The sequence below is a fragment of the Rutidosis leptorrhynchoides genome, chromosome 2 (assembly GCF_046630445.1).
Source record: "Rutidosis leptorrhynchoides isolate AG116_Rl617_1_P2 chromosome 2, CSIRO_AGI_Rlap_v1, whole genome shotgun sequence".
In the NCBI taxonomy this organism is placed as follows: domain Eukaryota; kingdom Viridiplantae; phylum Streptophyta; class Magnoliopsida; order Asterales; family Asteraceae; genus Rutidosis; species Rutidosis leptorrhynchoides.
The window spans coordinates 432134461-432149566 of NC_092334.1; the positions used below are offsets into that span (position 1 = coordinate 432134461).

The 15106-nt window shown below is 37.6% G+C and overlaps 1 protein-coding gene across 1 annotated transcript; it reads left to right on the top strand.

Annotated features, from left to right (window-relative positions):
• Positions 1–12559: 12559 nt before the first annotated feature.
• On the top strand, positions 12560–13964 carry LOC139892398 (uncharacterized). Its single transcript, XM_071875461.1, has 6 exons — positions 12560–12693; positions 12788–12834; positions 12973–13092; positions 13347–13515; positions 13596–13677; positions 13770–13964. Exons 1-6 carry the CDS (start codon positions 12671–12673, stop codon positions 13962–13964), a joined length of 636 nt encoding a protein of 211 aa, XP_071731562.1. The 5' UTR covers positions 12560–12670.
• Positions 13965–15106: the final 1142 nt, after the last annotated feature.

Consider the following 15106-nt stretch of genomic DNA (forward strand, 5'->3'; position numbering starts at 1 on the left):
ATTAGTATAATACATAAAATACTACGACGAGGTCTTGAGCATGTCACTTTCAAAATGGTTTTCAAACGGGATAGAGCTAAGGAAATTATGGGTAATGTTCGGGGGTATATTTATGAATCAAACCTAGTGTTTATCATCTCCGTTACTTCTACGTACTATCCTACAATATTGAATCTCAATATTGATACGTAAGCACTCATATTTTATCTTTTATATATTAATTGTGTAACCATGTCTAGTGCTCGAGTATATATATTTATACATACGTGTATGCTAAATTTCGTCGTTAAACAGTTTATAATAGATCATGAATTAAATACATATATTACTGGTAAAAGGTATATGATATACATGTTTTTGGAGAGCTGGTGAAAAATCAATAACTTTTCATTTAGATATCGAATAGTTTCGATGAACGGATTAAAAGATATGATCAACTGAATTATAATTGACGTTAATTGGAATTGCTTTTGAATCTGCAATTAATATTTAAAAAACTTGTTTGTAATATTGATAAATTGTATTTTTGAGTATTACCAACCGAGTAAATGAATCCTTATATAAGGTACGTCTCGTTTTGTTAAACTATTGTCATAATTGACTTTTTGAAACGACATTGGATAACTTTTGTATGTCGATCTCGAGCATTAGGATTGTGATACACTATGACCTGACCTAGCTTGATAGACGTTTATTGACCAACATATGTTCTCTAGGTTGAGATCTACGATTATTTAGTAATCCGAGTTTCGATCACATTTTGGTGAACGACTTTATATGCTGCTAAGGTGAGTTTCATTTGCTCCCTTTTTAATTGCTTTTGCAATATATATTTTTGGGCTGAGAATACATGCAATTTATTTTAAACGCAATGGATACAAGTACATACTAAATTCTACACTGAGTTTGAACCGAAAATCCCTTAGCTTTGGTAACTAGTAACTGCCAGTTATAAGAATTGGTGGGCGCGAGTAGTAGTATATGGATCCATAGGGCTTGATATCCCCTCCCGAGCTAGAGCACTAGCCTTTTAATGGACGTATGCTATTTGAGAAGTGTACACATTGGTTTACGTGTATTATTAAGATGATTATACAAAGGGTATAAATTATATATACATTAAGTTTAGTTACCAGGGTACTCAATCTTGTAGAATATTTTGATAAACGTTTCTGGATGAAACAACTAAAATCTTGTGATCCACTTTTATATACAGATTATGCGAAACACTAAAACTATGAACTCACCAACCTTTGTGTTGACACTTGTTAGCATGTTTATTCTCAGGTTTCTTAGAAGTCTTTCGCTGTTTGCTTATATGATAGACAAGCTATGTGCATGGAGTCTTACATGACATATTTTTCAAGAAAACGTTGCATTCACCAAATCATCACCATGTATCTTATTTTGACTACATTGTCAACGGAAGCACTATTGTAAACTATTATTTACAGTGATTGTCCATATGTAGAAATCATCATATGTCGAAAACCTTTGATTTAAATATTCATATTTGGTTTGCCTTTTCAAAAGAATGCAATGTTTATAAAACGTATCATATAGAGGTCAAATACCTCGCAATGAAATCGATGAATGACGTGTTCGTCCATATGGATTTGGAGCGATCATCACATCAACCTCAACCTTGTATAGCTAACTCCAACATTACTGCATATAGAGTGTCTATAGTTGTTCCAAATAATATATATACATGGGTCGATATGATATGTCAAAACATTTGCATACGTGTCTATGGTATCCCAAGATTACATTAGAATACATGTATAATACAATATAAGTTAGCTAGGATATGATTTGTATAGAATTGTTACAATTTTTCTGTAGCTACAATAATCAAAAATTATCCAATCTTATTTTACCCATAACTTCTTCGTTTTAAATCCGATTTGAGTGAATCAAATTGCTATGGTTTCATATTGAACTTTATTTTATGAATCTAAACATAAAAAGTACAGGTTTATAGTCAGAAAAATAAGTTACAAGTCGTTTTTGTAAAGGTAGTCATTTCAGTCGAAAGAACGACGTCTAGATGACCATTTTGGAAAACATACTTCCACTTTGAGTTTAACCATGATTTTTGGATATAGTTTCATGTTCATAAGAAAAATCATTTTCTCAGAAGAACAACTTTAAATCAAAGTTTATCATTGTTTTTAATTAACTAACCCAAAACAGCCCGCGATGTTACTACGACGGCGTATATCCGGTTTTACGGTATTTTTCGTGTTTTTCGGTTTTAAATCATTAAGTTAGCATATCATATAGATATAGAACATGCGTGTTTAGTTGATTTTAAAAGTAAAGTTAGAAGGATTAACTTTTGTTTGCGAACAAGTTTAGAATTAACTAAACTATGTTCTAGTGATTACATGTTCAAATCTTCGAATAAGATAGTTTTATATGTATGAATCGAATGATGTTATGAACATAATTACTACCTCAAGTTTAGTAGGTAAACCTACTAGAAGTGACAAGAAATGATCTAGCTTCAAAGGATCTTGGATGGCTTGAAAGTTCTTGAAGTAGAATCATAACACGAAAACAAGTTCAAGTAAGATTATCACTCGAATTAAGATAGTTATAGTTATGGGAATTGAATAAAAGTTTGTATATGAGTATTACCTTAATTTAGAATGATATCTTACTGTAAACAACAAGGATTTCTTGAGGTTAGATGATCACTTTACAAGATTGGAAGTGAGCTAGTAAACTTGGAAGTATTCTTGATTTTATGAAACTAGAACTTGTAGAATTTATGAAGAACACTTAGAACTTGAAGATGAAAATTGAGAGAGATCAATTAGATGAAGAAAATTGAAGAATAAAAGTGTTTGTAGGTGTTTTTAGTCGTTGGTATATGGATTAGATATAAAGGATATGTAATTTTGTTTTCATGTAAATAAGTCATGAATGATTACTAATATTTTTGTAATTTTATGAGATATTTCATGCTAGTTGCCAAATGATGGTTTCCACATGTGTTATGTGACTTACATGGGCTGCTAAGAGTTGATCATTGGAGTGTAAATACCAATAGTACATACATTTAGAAGCTGTGTATTGTACGAGTACGAATACGGGTGCATACGAGTAGAATTGTTGATGAAACTGAACGAGGATGTAATTGTAAGCATTTTTGTTAAGTAGAAGTATTTTGATAAGTGTCTTGAAGTCTTTCAAAAGTGTATGAATACATATTAAAACACTACATGTATATACATTTTAACTGAGTCGTTAAGTCATCGTTAGTCGTTACATGTAAATGTTGTTTTGAAACCTTTAGGTTAACGATCTTGTTAAATGTTGTTAACCCATTGTTTATTATATCTAAAGAGATGTTAAATTATTACATTATCATGATATTATGATATATTAATATATCTTAGTATGATATATATATATATACAGTTAAATGTTGTTACAACGATAATCGTTACATATATGTCTCGTTTCGAAATTCTTAAGTTAGTAGTCTTGTTTTACATATGTAGTTCATTGTAAATATCAATTTCATTTAATATATATAAACATGGAAAAGTTCGGGTCACTACAGTGTGTTGTAGTGTGAACCAAAGAGCCGGTAGCACTACGGCACGAGTTGTTAGAGTGTAAAACAAAGAGCCGGTAGCACTTTAGCGCGAGTATGACTCAGGTTGTGATGTGAACCTAGCGTCATAACCGATGCGTATGGTGTGAACCAAAGAGCCGGTAGCACCATGACACGAGTATGGTTAACCATGGTTGAGTATTGTATTGTAGCATATTGTATTATGTCGATTATATGTTATTGATTATGCTAGTTGCGGTTTTGGAGATTATTAGCTTCGTACTTGAGATGGTATGCTAATTGTATTGCTAGCAAGTATACGGTATGTGTGTAAGTGATTGCAAGTAGGTATATTATATATGTATGTGTATAATTATTGCATTCACTAAGCCTTGCTTACCCTCTCGTTGTTTACCTTTTTTTATAGGCTCGGGCGTTGACAAGGGTAAGGGCGTTCGGTTAGATTAGAGATCCCGCTTGTTTGATAGGGGACGCTTTTGGATGTGTTAGTTTTTTTTTGGAAGTTCGGCCAAGATTTGGGTAGTTTAACCCCAAACACCATGCTCTAGTGTAGTTTGGAAATTAAACTAGCACGGTCGAAACTTGTATATTTTAAACAAAACGTGTAATTTGGGTCGATGTAGGCCCGGCATTGTAAAACTTGTTTTGGTGATGGAAATCCTTTAGTTTAACTTATAATAACATGTTGTGAAAAGGTTTTCGCTTCAAAGTGTCGGGAAGCGGGTTTTCTGCTCATGTAAGTTGGACCCCGTGATTAGTTTCTGGTAGTTCATTGGGACGCCGTCCCAAAAGGCTGGACGCCGTCCTGGCATTCAGAGCTGGACGCCGTCCAGAAAGCTGGACGCCGTCCAGATGTACTGACCCAGAATTTTTTTTTAAGGCGTGTTTTTGGGTATAACGAGGGTTGGGTCGTTACAAGTGGTATCAGAGCATGGTCTAAGGGATTTAGGCGACTTGAGATAGGTGCCTAGACTTAGACTTTATTGTGAATGTAGACTTTATTGTGAATGCGCTTTATGCGGGACTTGTAGGAGATGGGTCGGACCGGGGATTTGTTAGTGCCTAGGTTTAGGTGAACTAACTATGCGCTAATTGTTTTGTGTTGTATTTGCAATCATCAAGTGAGATAGACGTTGTACTAGCAAGTTAATGCGACGTGCTCGCGTAACAATGATTAGCTACCATTGTTACGGGTTCAATTCGTGTCAAACAAGCGATGTACGATGATTGTTGAGCAAGATGGGGCGGTGTGAGATGTACATATATTCTTTAAGTTATGTCTTTTCGTTTCATTGTTTAACCTATTTTCGTTTTATAGTATGAAGACGAGAAACGGACCCGAGAACAATGAAGGGGGTACGAGTGAGGATGTCGAGTTTACGGCCAAGGTTGAGGCCATTATGCAAAGGAGTCATGCGGCCTTCCTAGAGGATGTTAAGAAGATGTTCTTGGATTTGATTGACGAACAAGTAGTCAATCTAGTCAAGGAACAAGTTAAGATTATTCTTAAAGAGGATAACGTTGGAAGGCGAGACTTCCACTATAAAAACTTCAAAGATGCTCAACCTCCCACCTTTTAAGGTGAACGAGACCCGCTCAAGAGTGCTCGATGGATCTCCGATATGGAGGGGGCTTTTCGTACTAGTAAGTGCCCTCTAGATAAAAAGACGAGGTTTGGTAGTAGCATGATGAGGGGTGATGCCAAGTTGTGGTGGGATGCGAAAATCCGACTTTATGGTGAAGAACAAAGTATGAGTTTGACGTGGGACGAGTTTAAAGAAGAATTTTTCAAGGAGTACCGAACTTCGGACGATCTTTCAAGGCTTAAGGACGAGTTACGTACTTTAAGGCAAGGGTCAATGGATTTGAACACTCTCAAGTCCACTTTCTTATCAAAGACCCAAATTTGCCCGGAGTATGTCGGGAATGATCATATGTTGAAAGAAGATTTCTACCGAACCTTGAATGATAACTATCAAGAAAGGATTAGTAGGAATTCGGCGAAGAATTTGATGAATTGTTTGATATCGCTAAGGGTTTTGAGTCGCTTGCTCCGAGAAAGAGTGACTTCACCTTTGGAAAACGAAAATTTGAAGCTACTAGCCACTCAAACAAGAAGAGCAAGAGTGTTACCGAGAGTGTCGGTAGTGTGAAAAAGGGGGCTTCTAAGAGTTTTGGACCCACGTGCTATAATTGTGGTCGACAAGGGCACTTGGCCCGTGATTGTACGAACTCATCTTCTAACAAAATCGTTTGTTTTAATTGTAATAAAGAGGGTCATCGAAGGACGGAATGTCCCGATTTGAGGGGTGATCAAGTTAAGAAGCTAGAAAAGGCGGCGGGGACGGCAAGGGGACGAAATTACTTAATGACCCATGATGAGGCCAAGCAATCAAACGAAGTTGTCTCAGGTACTTTTATGGTTAACTCTAATCTGGAAAGGATCCTAATTAATAGCGGTGCTAATTTATCGTTTGTATCTCCAAGATTTGTGTCTAAGCTTAATAAACCGCTAGCTAAGTTAAGTCATCCGGTAGAAGTCGAAATAGCGGATGGTAAGACGGTGCTAGGGGTTGATGTGTGTAATGATTGTGATATTGTGTTTGGTTCCAAAACATTTAAAATTGATCTTATCCCGATGACCTTGGGTGAATTTGATATTGTCGTTGGTATGGATTGGCTCGATCGTTATAGAGCCGATATTTCATGCTATGAGAAATCTATTCGTGTGAAGACCCCAAGTGGGGGAGAGTTAATTATTCATGGCGAGAGACGGAGAAGACTTGTGCCATTATGCACTTATGCACGGGCACGTCGTTTCCTTGTTAGTGGTGGCATGGCTTTTCTTGCTCATGTAGTTGATACTCATGAAGAGCCACCATCCATTCGTGAAATTCCAGTGGTTAGTGAATTCGAAGACATTTTTCCGGATGAATTACCGGGTGTTCCGGCGGAAAGACAAGTTGAATTTCGCATTGAGTTGGTTCCGGGGGCTACTCCCATTGCTAAAACTCCTTATCGTTTAGCACCAACGAAGATGCAAGAGTTGTTAAATCAAACTCAAGAATTGCTTGAAAAGGGTTTTATTCGACCGAGTGCTTCACCATGGGGCGCTCCGGTTTTATTCGTGAAGAAGAAGGATGGTAGTATGCGAATGTGCATCGATTATCGAGAGTTGAATAAAGTGACAATCAAGAATCGTTATCCATTGCCTCGGATTGAAGATTTGTTTGATCAACTCCAAGGCGCGACTTATTTTTATAAAATTGACTTACGGTCCGGCTATCACCAAATGCGGGTCCGTGAGGAAGACATTGAGAAAACGGCTTTTTGAACGCGTTACGGGCATTTTGAGTTTGTAGTTATTGCCTTTTGGTCTTACGAATGCACCGGCGGCATTCATGGATCTTATGAACAGAGTGTGCCAACCTATGTTGGACAAGTCGGTAATTGTGTTCATTGATGACATACTTTTCTATTCGAAAAGTATGAAGGAACATGAACATCATTTGCGTGGTGTGTTGAAGACGTTGTGGAAGGAGAAGTTGTATGCAAAATTCTCCAAATGTGAATTTTGGCTAAGGGAAGTTCAATTCCTTGGCCATATTGTGAACAAAGATGGTATTCAAGTAGATTCGGGGAAGATTGAGACGGTAAAGAGTTGGGGACGACCGACTACGCCTACGGAAATCCGAAGTTTTTTCGGATTGGCCGATTATTATCATCGGTTTATCCAAGACTTTTCTAAGATCGCCTCTCCATTGACGAAGTTGACGAGGAAGAACGCGAGATTTAATTGGGAAAACGAGCAAGAAATTGCTTTTCAATTATTAAAAGAGAAGTTGTGTCAAGCTTCGGTGTTAGTGTTGCCGGAAGGTGTAGAAGACATGACGGTTTATTGTGATGCATCATTAAATGGGATCGGTTGTGTTCTAATTCAAAGAGGTAAAGTCATCGCTTATGCATCTCGACAATTGAAGGAACACGAAATGAGATACCCGACTCATGATCTTGAATTAGCGGCGGTGGTACATGCGTTGAAAATTTGGTGCCACTCCTTGTATGGTGTTAAGTGTACAATTTATTCGGATCATAAAAGTTTAAAACATCTTTTTGACCAACGAGATTTGAATTATCGTCAACGTAGATGGATGGATGTGGTAAAAGATTACGATTGTGAAATACTTTATCATCCGGGTAAGGCGAATGTGGTCGCGGATGCGTTAAGTCAGAAGAGTCAACATCCGGCGATACGAGTAGGATCGTTACACATGATTATTAATAACGACTTTCATGTAAAGCTCGGTGAGACTCAAATTGAAGCTTTTGTTAACAATAAGCATGAGGAACAAATCGTGGGGCAAACGGAGTCTATTACTTTAGGTCCGCATGGTTTGTTTTCCTTGCAAGGAAGAGTGTGGGTGCCTAAGATGGGGGATCATCGACGATTGCTACTTGATGAAGCACATAAGTCAAAGTATTCCATTCACCCGGGCGCGACAGAAATGTATCTTGATTTGAAGAAAGAGTATTGGTGGCCGGGCATGAAACATGATGTTGTGAAGTATGTGGAGCAATGTGTTACGTGTTTGCAAGTTAAGGCCGGGCATCAAAAACCGTATGGTAAATTACAACCGTTGGAAGTCCCGAAATGGAAATGGGAGCACATCACCATGGACTTCATTACAAAGTTACCAAAGACGGCGAGAACCCAATTTGATTCGATTTGGGTGATAGTTGATAGGTTGACGAAAAGTGCCTTGTTTCTTCCCATTCGGGAAACAATATCGTCGGAGACTTTGGCTATATTGTTTATCAAAGAGGTGATATCGAGGCATGGGGTTCCTATATCTATTATTTCGGATCGAGACACTCGTTTCACTTCTCGGTTTTGGAATAAGTTTCATGAAGATATGAGTACACAATTGAAATTGAGCACGACGTACCATCCTCAAATGGATGGTCAAACCGAACGTACGAATCAAACCTTGAAGGATATGTTACGGGCGTGTATTATCGATTTCGGTGGTAGTTGGGATGAACACTTACCCTTGGTGGAATTCTGGTACAATAATAGTTATCACACTAGTATCGGGATGCCACCTTATGAGATGCTCTATGGGCGTAGATGTCGAACCCCGATTTGTTGGGGTGAAGTGGGCCAAAGAGAAATCGGGAGTACCGATTTGGTTTTAGAGACGAATAGCAAAATTGATATGATACGGGCTCATTTGAAAGCGGCTCAAGATAGACAAAAGTCGTATGCCAACAAACGAAGGCGATTGATTGAGTTCCAAGAAGGTGACAAGGTGATGCTTATGGTTTCGCCATGGAAGGGTGTTATTCGGTTTCGAAAACGGGAAAAGTTAGCTCCTCGGTTTATTGGGCCATTCAAGATTTTAGCTCGTGTTGGTGAAGTTGCTTATCGTTTGGAATTACCCGAAGAGCTTGCGGGGATCCATAATACATTTCATGTTTCCCATCTCCGAAAGTGTCTTGCGGATGATTCTTCATGGATGCCCTTAGATGAAATTGAGCTAAACAACAAGTTAGAGTATGTTGAGGAGCCGATTGCTATACTCGATGAGAAGGTCAAACGGTTGAGGAATAAAGAGGTGAGAACTTATAAGGTTCAATGGCGTCATAGTAAAGGTTCCGAGTTTACTTGGGAGCCCGAAGAGTTTGTTTTGGTATATCTTCCTGCTTGTCATGCGGCTTGGATTGTGAGGACGCAATCCGGTTCAAGTGGGGGAGAGTTGTAAGATCCTGTCTTTCCTGTTGTTCGGGAGGCCGTCCAACATTGTGGGACGCCGTCCCAGTGTGAAGAGCTGGACGCTGTCCAGTAATTTGGACGCCGTCCAGATGATCTGGCGAGCCTGCAGTCTTGTTTTTTGATATTTTAAAGGGCTATATTGGTAATTTCACATGGGGGACGACATAAAGGCCCCAAGATCAGTTTGGTGGAGAACTTTACTCCATTTCCACCTACCTTTTCCCTTCCACTTACATCCTAGAGAGAGAGGAGACTTTTAGAGTGAGAAAGCTCAATCCAAGAAGGAAGAAGTTTGTTTCGGGTTAGAGATCGAGTTTTAAAATTGTTCATCTACCCCTAGCTACGTTGTGATAGTTGTGGTAAGTCCTAAACCTAATTTCCTTGTTTTAAATTGTTCAAGGGTTAGGGTTTGGGTTAGTGATGAACATAAAACCCAATTTGCTAGTATTTTGGGGGGTTTTGGGTAAGTTTGGGTCATGAGGACTCAAAGATGACTAACCTAGGGTTTTGAAGTGTTAAATTGTGTATATTGGTCTTAAAATGTTAGTAAATCACTAGCTCACTTTGTTGTTTTGTAAATGGGTGTATTTGGGTTGTGGGCGACCCAAGTGGGTGTGTTGACCTCGAAATGGGTCAAAAGAGTTTTGAATGGCTTAGTAGTGTATAGTTGGGCGATTTAGTGCCATGGTCACTAGTTCTAGTGATTTTTGGTAGATTTGGGCCTATGATTGGTATTATGAGAACAAAGGGGTGAACATTTACCCTAAGTGGTCTATTGGGCGGGTTAGGAGCCCCATTTAGATAAGTGTTGATTGTATGTTAATATCATAGGTGATTTTCGTTGACGGTTGAAGATCTTGTGGACTTACCTTCGTTTTGGATACAAGGTGAGTGGAATAATTATATGCGTATGTATATAATGTATTTATTTGTATGCTATGGTATAAACCAAAGAGCCGGTAGTGCCATAGTATGTGCGGTTGTGCTATGATGTGAACCAAAGAGCCGGTAGCGTCATAGTACGTGTGTTGTAGTGTGAACCAAAGAGCCGGTAGCACTACGGCACGAGCTGTTAGAGTGTGAAACAAAGAGCCGGTAGCACTTTAGCGCGAGTATGACTCGCGTTGTGATGTGAACCAAAGAGCCGGTAGCGTCATAACCAATGCGTATGACGTGAACCAAAGAGTCGGTAGCACCAGGACGCGAGTATGGTTAACCATGGTTGAGTATTGTATTGTAGCATATTGTATGATGTCGATTATATGTTATTGATTATGCTAGTTGCAGTTTTGGAGATTATTAGCTTCGTACTTGAGATGGTATGCTAATTGTATTGCTAGCAAGTATGCGGTATGTGTGTAAGTGATTGCAAGTAGGTATATTATATATGTATGTGTATAATTATTGCATTCACTAAGCCTTGCTTACCCTCTCGTTGTTTACCTTTTCTATAGGCTCGGGCGTTGACTAGGGTAAGGGCGTTCGGTTGGATTAGAGATCCCGTTTGTTTGATAGGGGACGCTTTTGGATGTGTTAGTTTTTTTTTTGGAAGTTCGGCCAAGATTTGGGTAGTTTAACCCCAAACACCATGCTCTAGTGTAGTTTGGAAATTAAACTAGCACGGTCGAAACTTGTATATTTTGAACAAAACGTGTAATTTGGGACGATGTAGGCCCGGCGTTGTAAAACTTGTTTTGGTGATGGAAATCCTTTAGTTTAACTTATAATAACATGTTGTGAAAAGGTTTTCGCTTCAAAGTGTCGGGAAGCGGGTTTTCCGCTCATGTAAGTTGGACCCCGTGATCAGTTTCTGGTAGTTCATTGGGACGCTGTCCCAAAAGGCTAGACGCCGTCCTGGCCTTCAGAGCTGGACGCCGTCCAAATGTACTGACCCAGATTTTTTTTTCTAAGGCGTGTTTTTGGGTATAACGAGGGTTGGGTCTTTACACCCCCCCCCCCCCCTTTACCCCCTACCCCCCCCCCCCCTCAAACGATATGGGAAAGATGCCATGAGTGGATACTTCATGGCAGAGATGAAATTGTGTTTTAAATATGTAGCCAACGAGGGTCGAACTCCTGACCTCCTCTACGGGAGGCAAGCCACCAACCGATGGACCACATCACAACTTCAGCCATTATGAAATTTACTCATCGATTTTAGTAACTACGAAAACGAAAACGAAAAGGTGACACTCGTGTTAAGGATCTTGACTGGAGTCTCTACGTGTGTAAAAAGCCGTAAAAGAGAGATTAAGTTGTTGAAAAATTTGGTTTGAGAAGATACGATGCGGATGACACCTATGTTGGAGTACAAAGTTGAGTTAAACAAGTCAAAAATCGTGATTTTTAAAAGATTTCACGAGTGGGAAATAAAATCTCGCTACTAGAAAAGTCGCGATCTTTCGCGTTCGCGAAATGGGGTCTGTGCGGAAAGAATTGTAACGCGATTTGGACTCCTTGTTTTATCGCGATTGCAACTCATTTTATGTTATAAATACCTCTTATGTAACCTGTAATGTAGACCTACGAAATTTTAATAATAATAATACTCTTTGATTGACCGTGGATTAAAACAATCATATTGATCGCATATAATCACGTTATATTCTCGTATTTTTTACGTTCTTGCTAGTTTTCTTCGTGTTCACTTAGTATATCTGTTTATTGTCTTGTGAGTTGATAACCAGGGAGCTGTCAATTCTTGTTAGGGATCACTTAATCGTTCATAACAACCTGACTATATTTGATGAGGTGGCAGCTACATGAATGTACATTTGACTACATGTTATCTCAACTGCATTTATTTAAGTTCGAATATTTTCTACGCACTAAATTGTACTGAGACTCTTTTACGAACAATGATAACAACGATATTAACCCCGAAAGTGCGTGGAAAATAACAAAGTGAGTGGTTTTTTTCCCGTTAGTGATTCCAACTACTTGCCTTTTAATAAAAATTTGATGTTTTACTTAATACCATTACGGTATAAGGTTGACAAACTTTAGGAAAGGGTTAGAATCAAAATATGATGACTTTGTAGCTAGTTTATACATTCAGAAGTTAGAAATATACTTTGCCTCCTTTAATTCCCAACAACACTTAGTTGTATTTCAATACTACGACTAAATTCAATCAATCATGTGACACTTTGCTTGCCTTCTTTCATTGATCTTCATAAACACTTACATGACTTCATTTTTAGGGTTTCTTCATCATACAAAACCCTTACTCCATCATCTTTTCCAATTAATATTCACAATCACCGGTCTCGTATTTATAAGAGCACGTTTTCAACTGTACATTAACAATGGAAAATATGACCAAACAAAGGTAACAAAACTTTGTATGATCATGTATTGTTGGTTAAATTAGTCTTCATTGTATAGGTTTTGTTATCTCTAAATTTTTTTTGTTTTTGTTTTAGAGTTTCATACTCAGAGAGTGGACAACATGACATCAAGTTCTTTAAAGGTTTTTTTTTTATCTTTTTATTTTCCTAATTTCAGATTCAATATGTAAATAAAAAAGTGAAACAATTTAAAGTTAACTAAAAAGGGATAACAGAACATAAAAATATGCTGGTGATGAAATTATTTTTTCTTTTTGCAGAATATGGTTCCATCGAAAGCGAAAATGTGGCTGCAATTGCTGCAGCCACGTTCGTTGTGCATTCCTTCGAAGAAAAAACGAGCTCCCAACATCAAACAAAGGAGAAAACTAGAGTGGACGGTATATTGATGAGTTACAAATATTGCGTTTTTATTTTACAAAATTTTATGATATCATGAAACGAAAAATAATAGTGCATATGAAATGATAGAATGTTCTGTATCATACAAAAATCACATTCAAATCATAACCTATGTAGTCATGACATAACACATTCTAGTTTAATGTCAAGAATAAGTTTTTACAAAATTTAGATTAATAACAATGGCAAATTTAATCTAAGACTAATTTTGATATATACCGGTTTTCATTAGTTGAAGCTGCCACAAGAAACAGAACGAGCCGAGTTGATAAAGTTCCATCATTTGCAAGGCCAAGTAGGCCAAGAGAGCCTTATACAAATAGAAATTTAAACATACATGGAAGTGCAAATACCAACCTTGATGCTTGGGAGAAGACCGAATTACTAAAAATTCAAAAACGGTATCAAATCCTTAAAGAAATTCGCTCGAACCTTGTTTTGCGATTAACGTTCATAACAATGACAATATTCTTATTCTCAGCTATGAAAAGAGTAACCTAACAATTCTCGAATGGAAGAATGCAAAGAAATCAAGAGCTAAACGTCGAGCGGAAGAGAAAAAGGTTTTACTTTTACATTTAAACAACTTTTAACTGAAAACGTATCATTCATGACTAGTCCTAATAATTGTTTTTTTGTGTATGATTTGAGACAGAAGGATTTGGATCGTAGAAGATCGGTGAGTTGGCAGCATTATCAGAACAAGTTGGCGAGAATTGATCATGTAGCAGGAGGAGCTCGATCACAAATCGAAGAGAAGAAAATGAAAGATGAAAAGAAGGTAAAAGAAAGAGCAAAGGAGATGAGATCACTTGGAGTTTCATCGCCAAAATATTGCTTCTTATGCTGATTTGGTCTTTGTATCTCTTCAAGACACTTGTTTGATTGCTAGTTATAAATTCTGTGAAAGGGTGTTAGATTCCAAGTTTATGATCTTTAGTTTGAAAACTTTGTAAAGATGGTTTGTAAATTTAACTAAGCTTCATTAATAGGATTAAAACCATTTCTATCTGAATATTTAGTACCGTTGGTTTTCGTAGATACACTCTTTCGTACAAATCAGTAACACACAAATAAAATTTGTCTAAACACAAGGGTGATGTTTGCTCGCTCATATGCAAATATTCGTAAAACATATCGCCCGATGTACCGTACGCCAATTGACGCAACGAATATGTGCACTTTTGATAGACATTATAACTTTGGCGTCCAAGTGCGTCGGGTTTTTGTTTAAAAAAAATCAAAGTGCTCGAGTAAAGGATTAAGAGAGCGTTAAGATATACCTTGTACAATACGTAGAAATAATTACGAACGCATTCTAAAACGTCGTTTGAATTTATGAGGAAACATATAGTCTCCTTGAAAAAACAACCGTCCCATATATACGTTGTGACGCACCTTCACGATCTCTTTGAATATACATTCGGGGTGCTCGTGGGTGTCCCTCACTTGGGCCTTCATCAACGTCTCGATCTAGCTATTCGGCGTCTCGATCTAGCTATTCGCCCGACGAATAATCTGCAATAGCTAAATAAGCATCGATGTTCTGTGAAAAAAAATGGAAGAATTATAAATAAAGCGGGAGAAAGAGAGAAATGAAAGTTAAGATTGTATGAATATTGTATTTGATTTTAGTTATATTTATAGATTTATAGATGGATATAAATTGTATAAAGTTATTATTTATTTTTTAAAAATCAATCATTAACCTTTTTGATTTACTATCCGTTGTCATGCCAGCCACTCAGAATCATACACGTAACCATTTCCCTATGTGCCTAGAGCCAGCACGCCAAAACCAACAACCCACAAGCACGCTGCACTAAAGGCTTGTCGGGCGTGCTCGGTGAAAAATCTTGGCTAGCACGCGCGTTTAATAAGGCCTTAAAGGGTTAATTAAAGCATAAACCCCTCATTGTTTTGCTGGATTGTTTAGCGAGAACAGTGTTTATGACGATATTAAAATGTTTATGACACTATTAAAATCAAAAT

Coding starts and splice junctions, on each gene's coding strand:
- LOC139892398 (XM_071875461.1), top strand. CDS start 12,671: ATGGAAAATATGACCAAACAAAG. Junction 13,093..13,346: donor GGAGAAAACTAGAGTGGACG/GTATATTGATGA, acceptor GGTTTTCATTAG/TTGAAGCTGCCACAAGAAAC. Junction 13,516..13,595: donor TTACTAAAAATTCAAAAACG/GTATCAAATCCT, acceptor TCTTATTCTCAG/CTATGAAAAGAGTAACCTAA.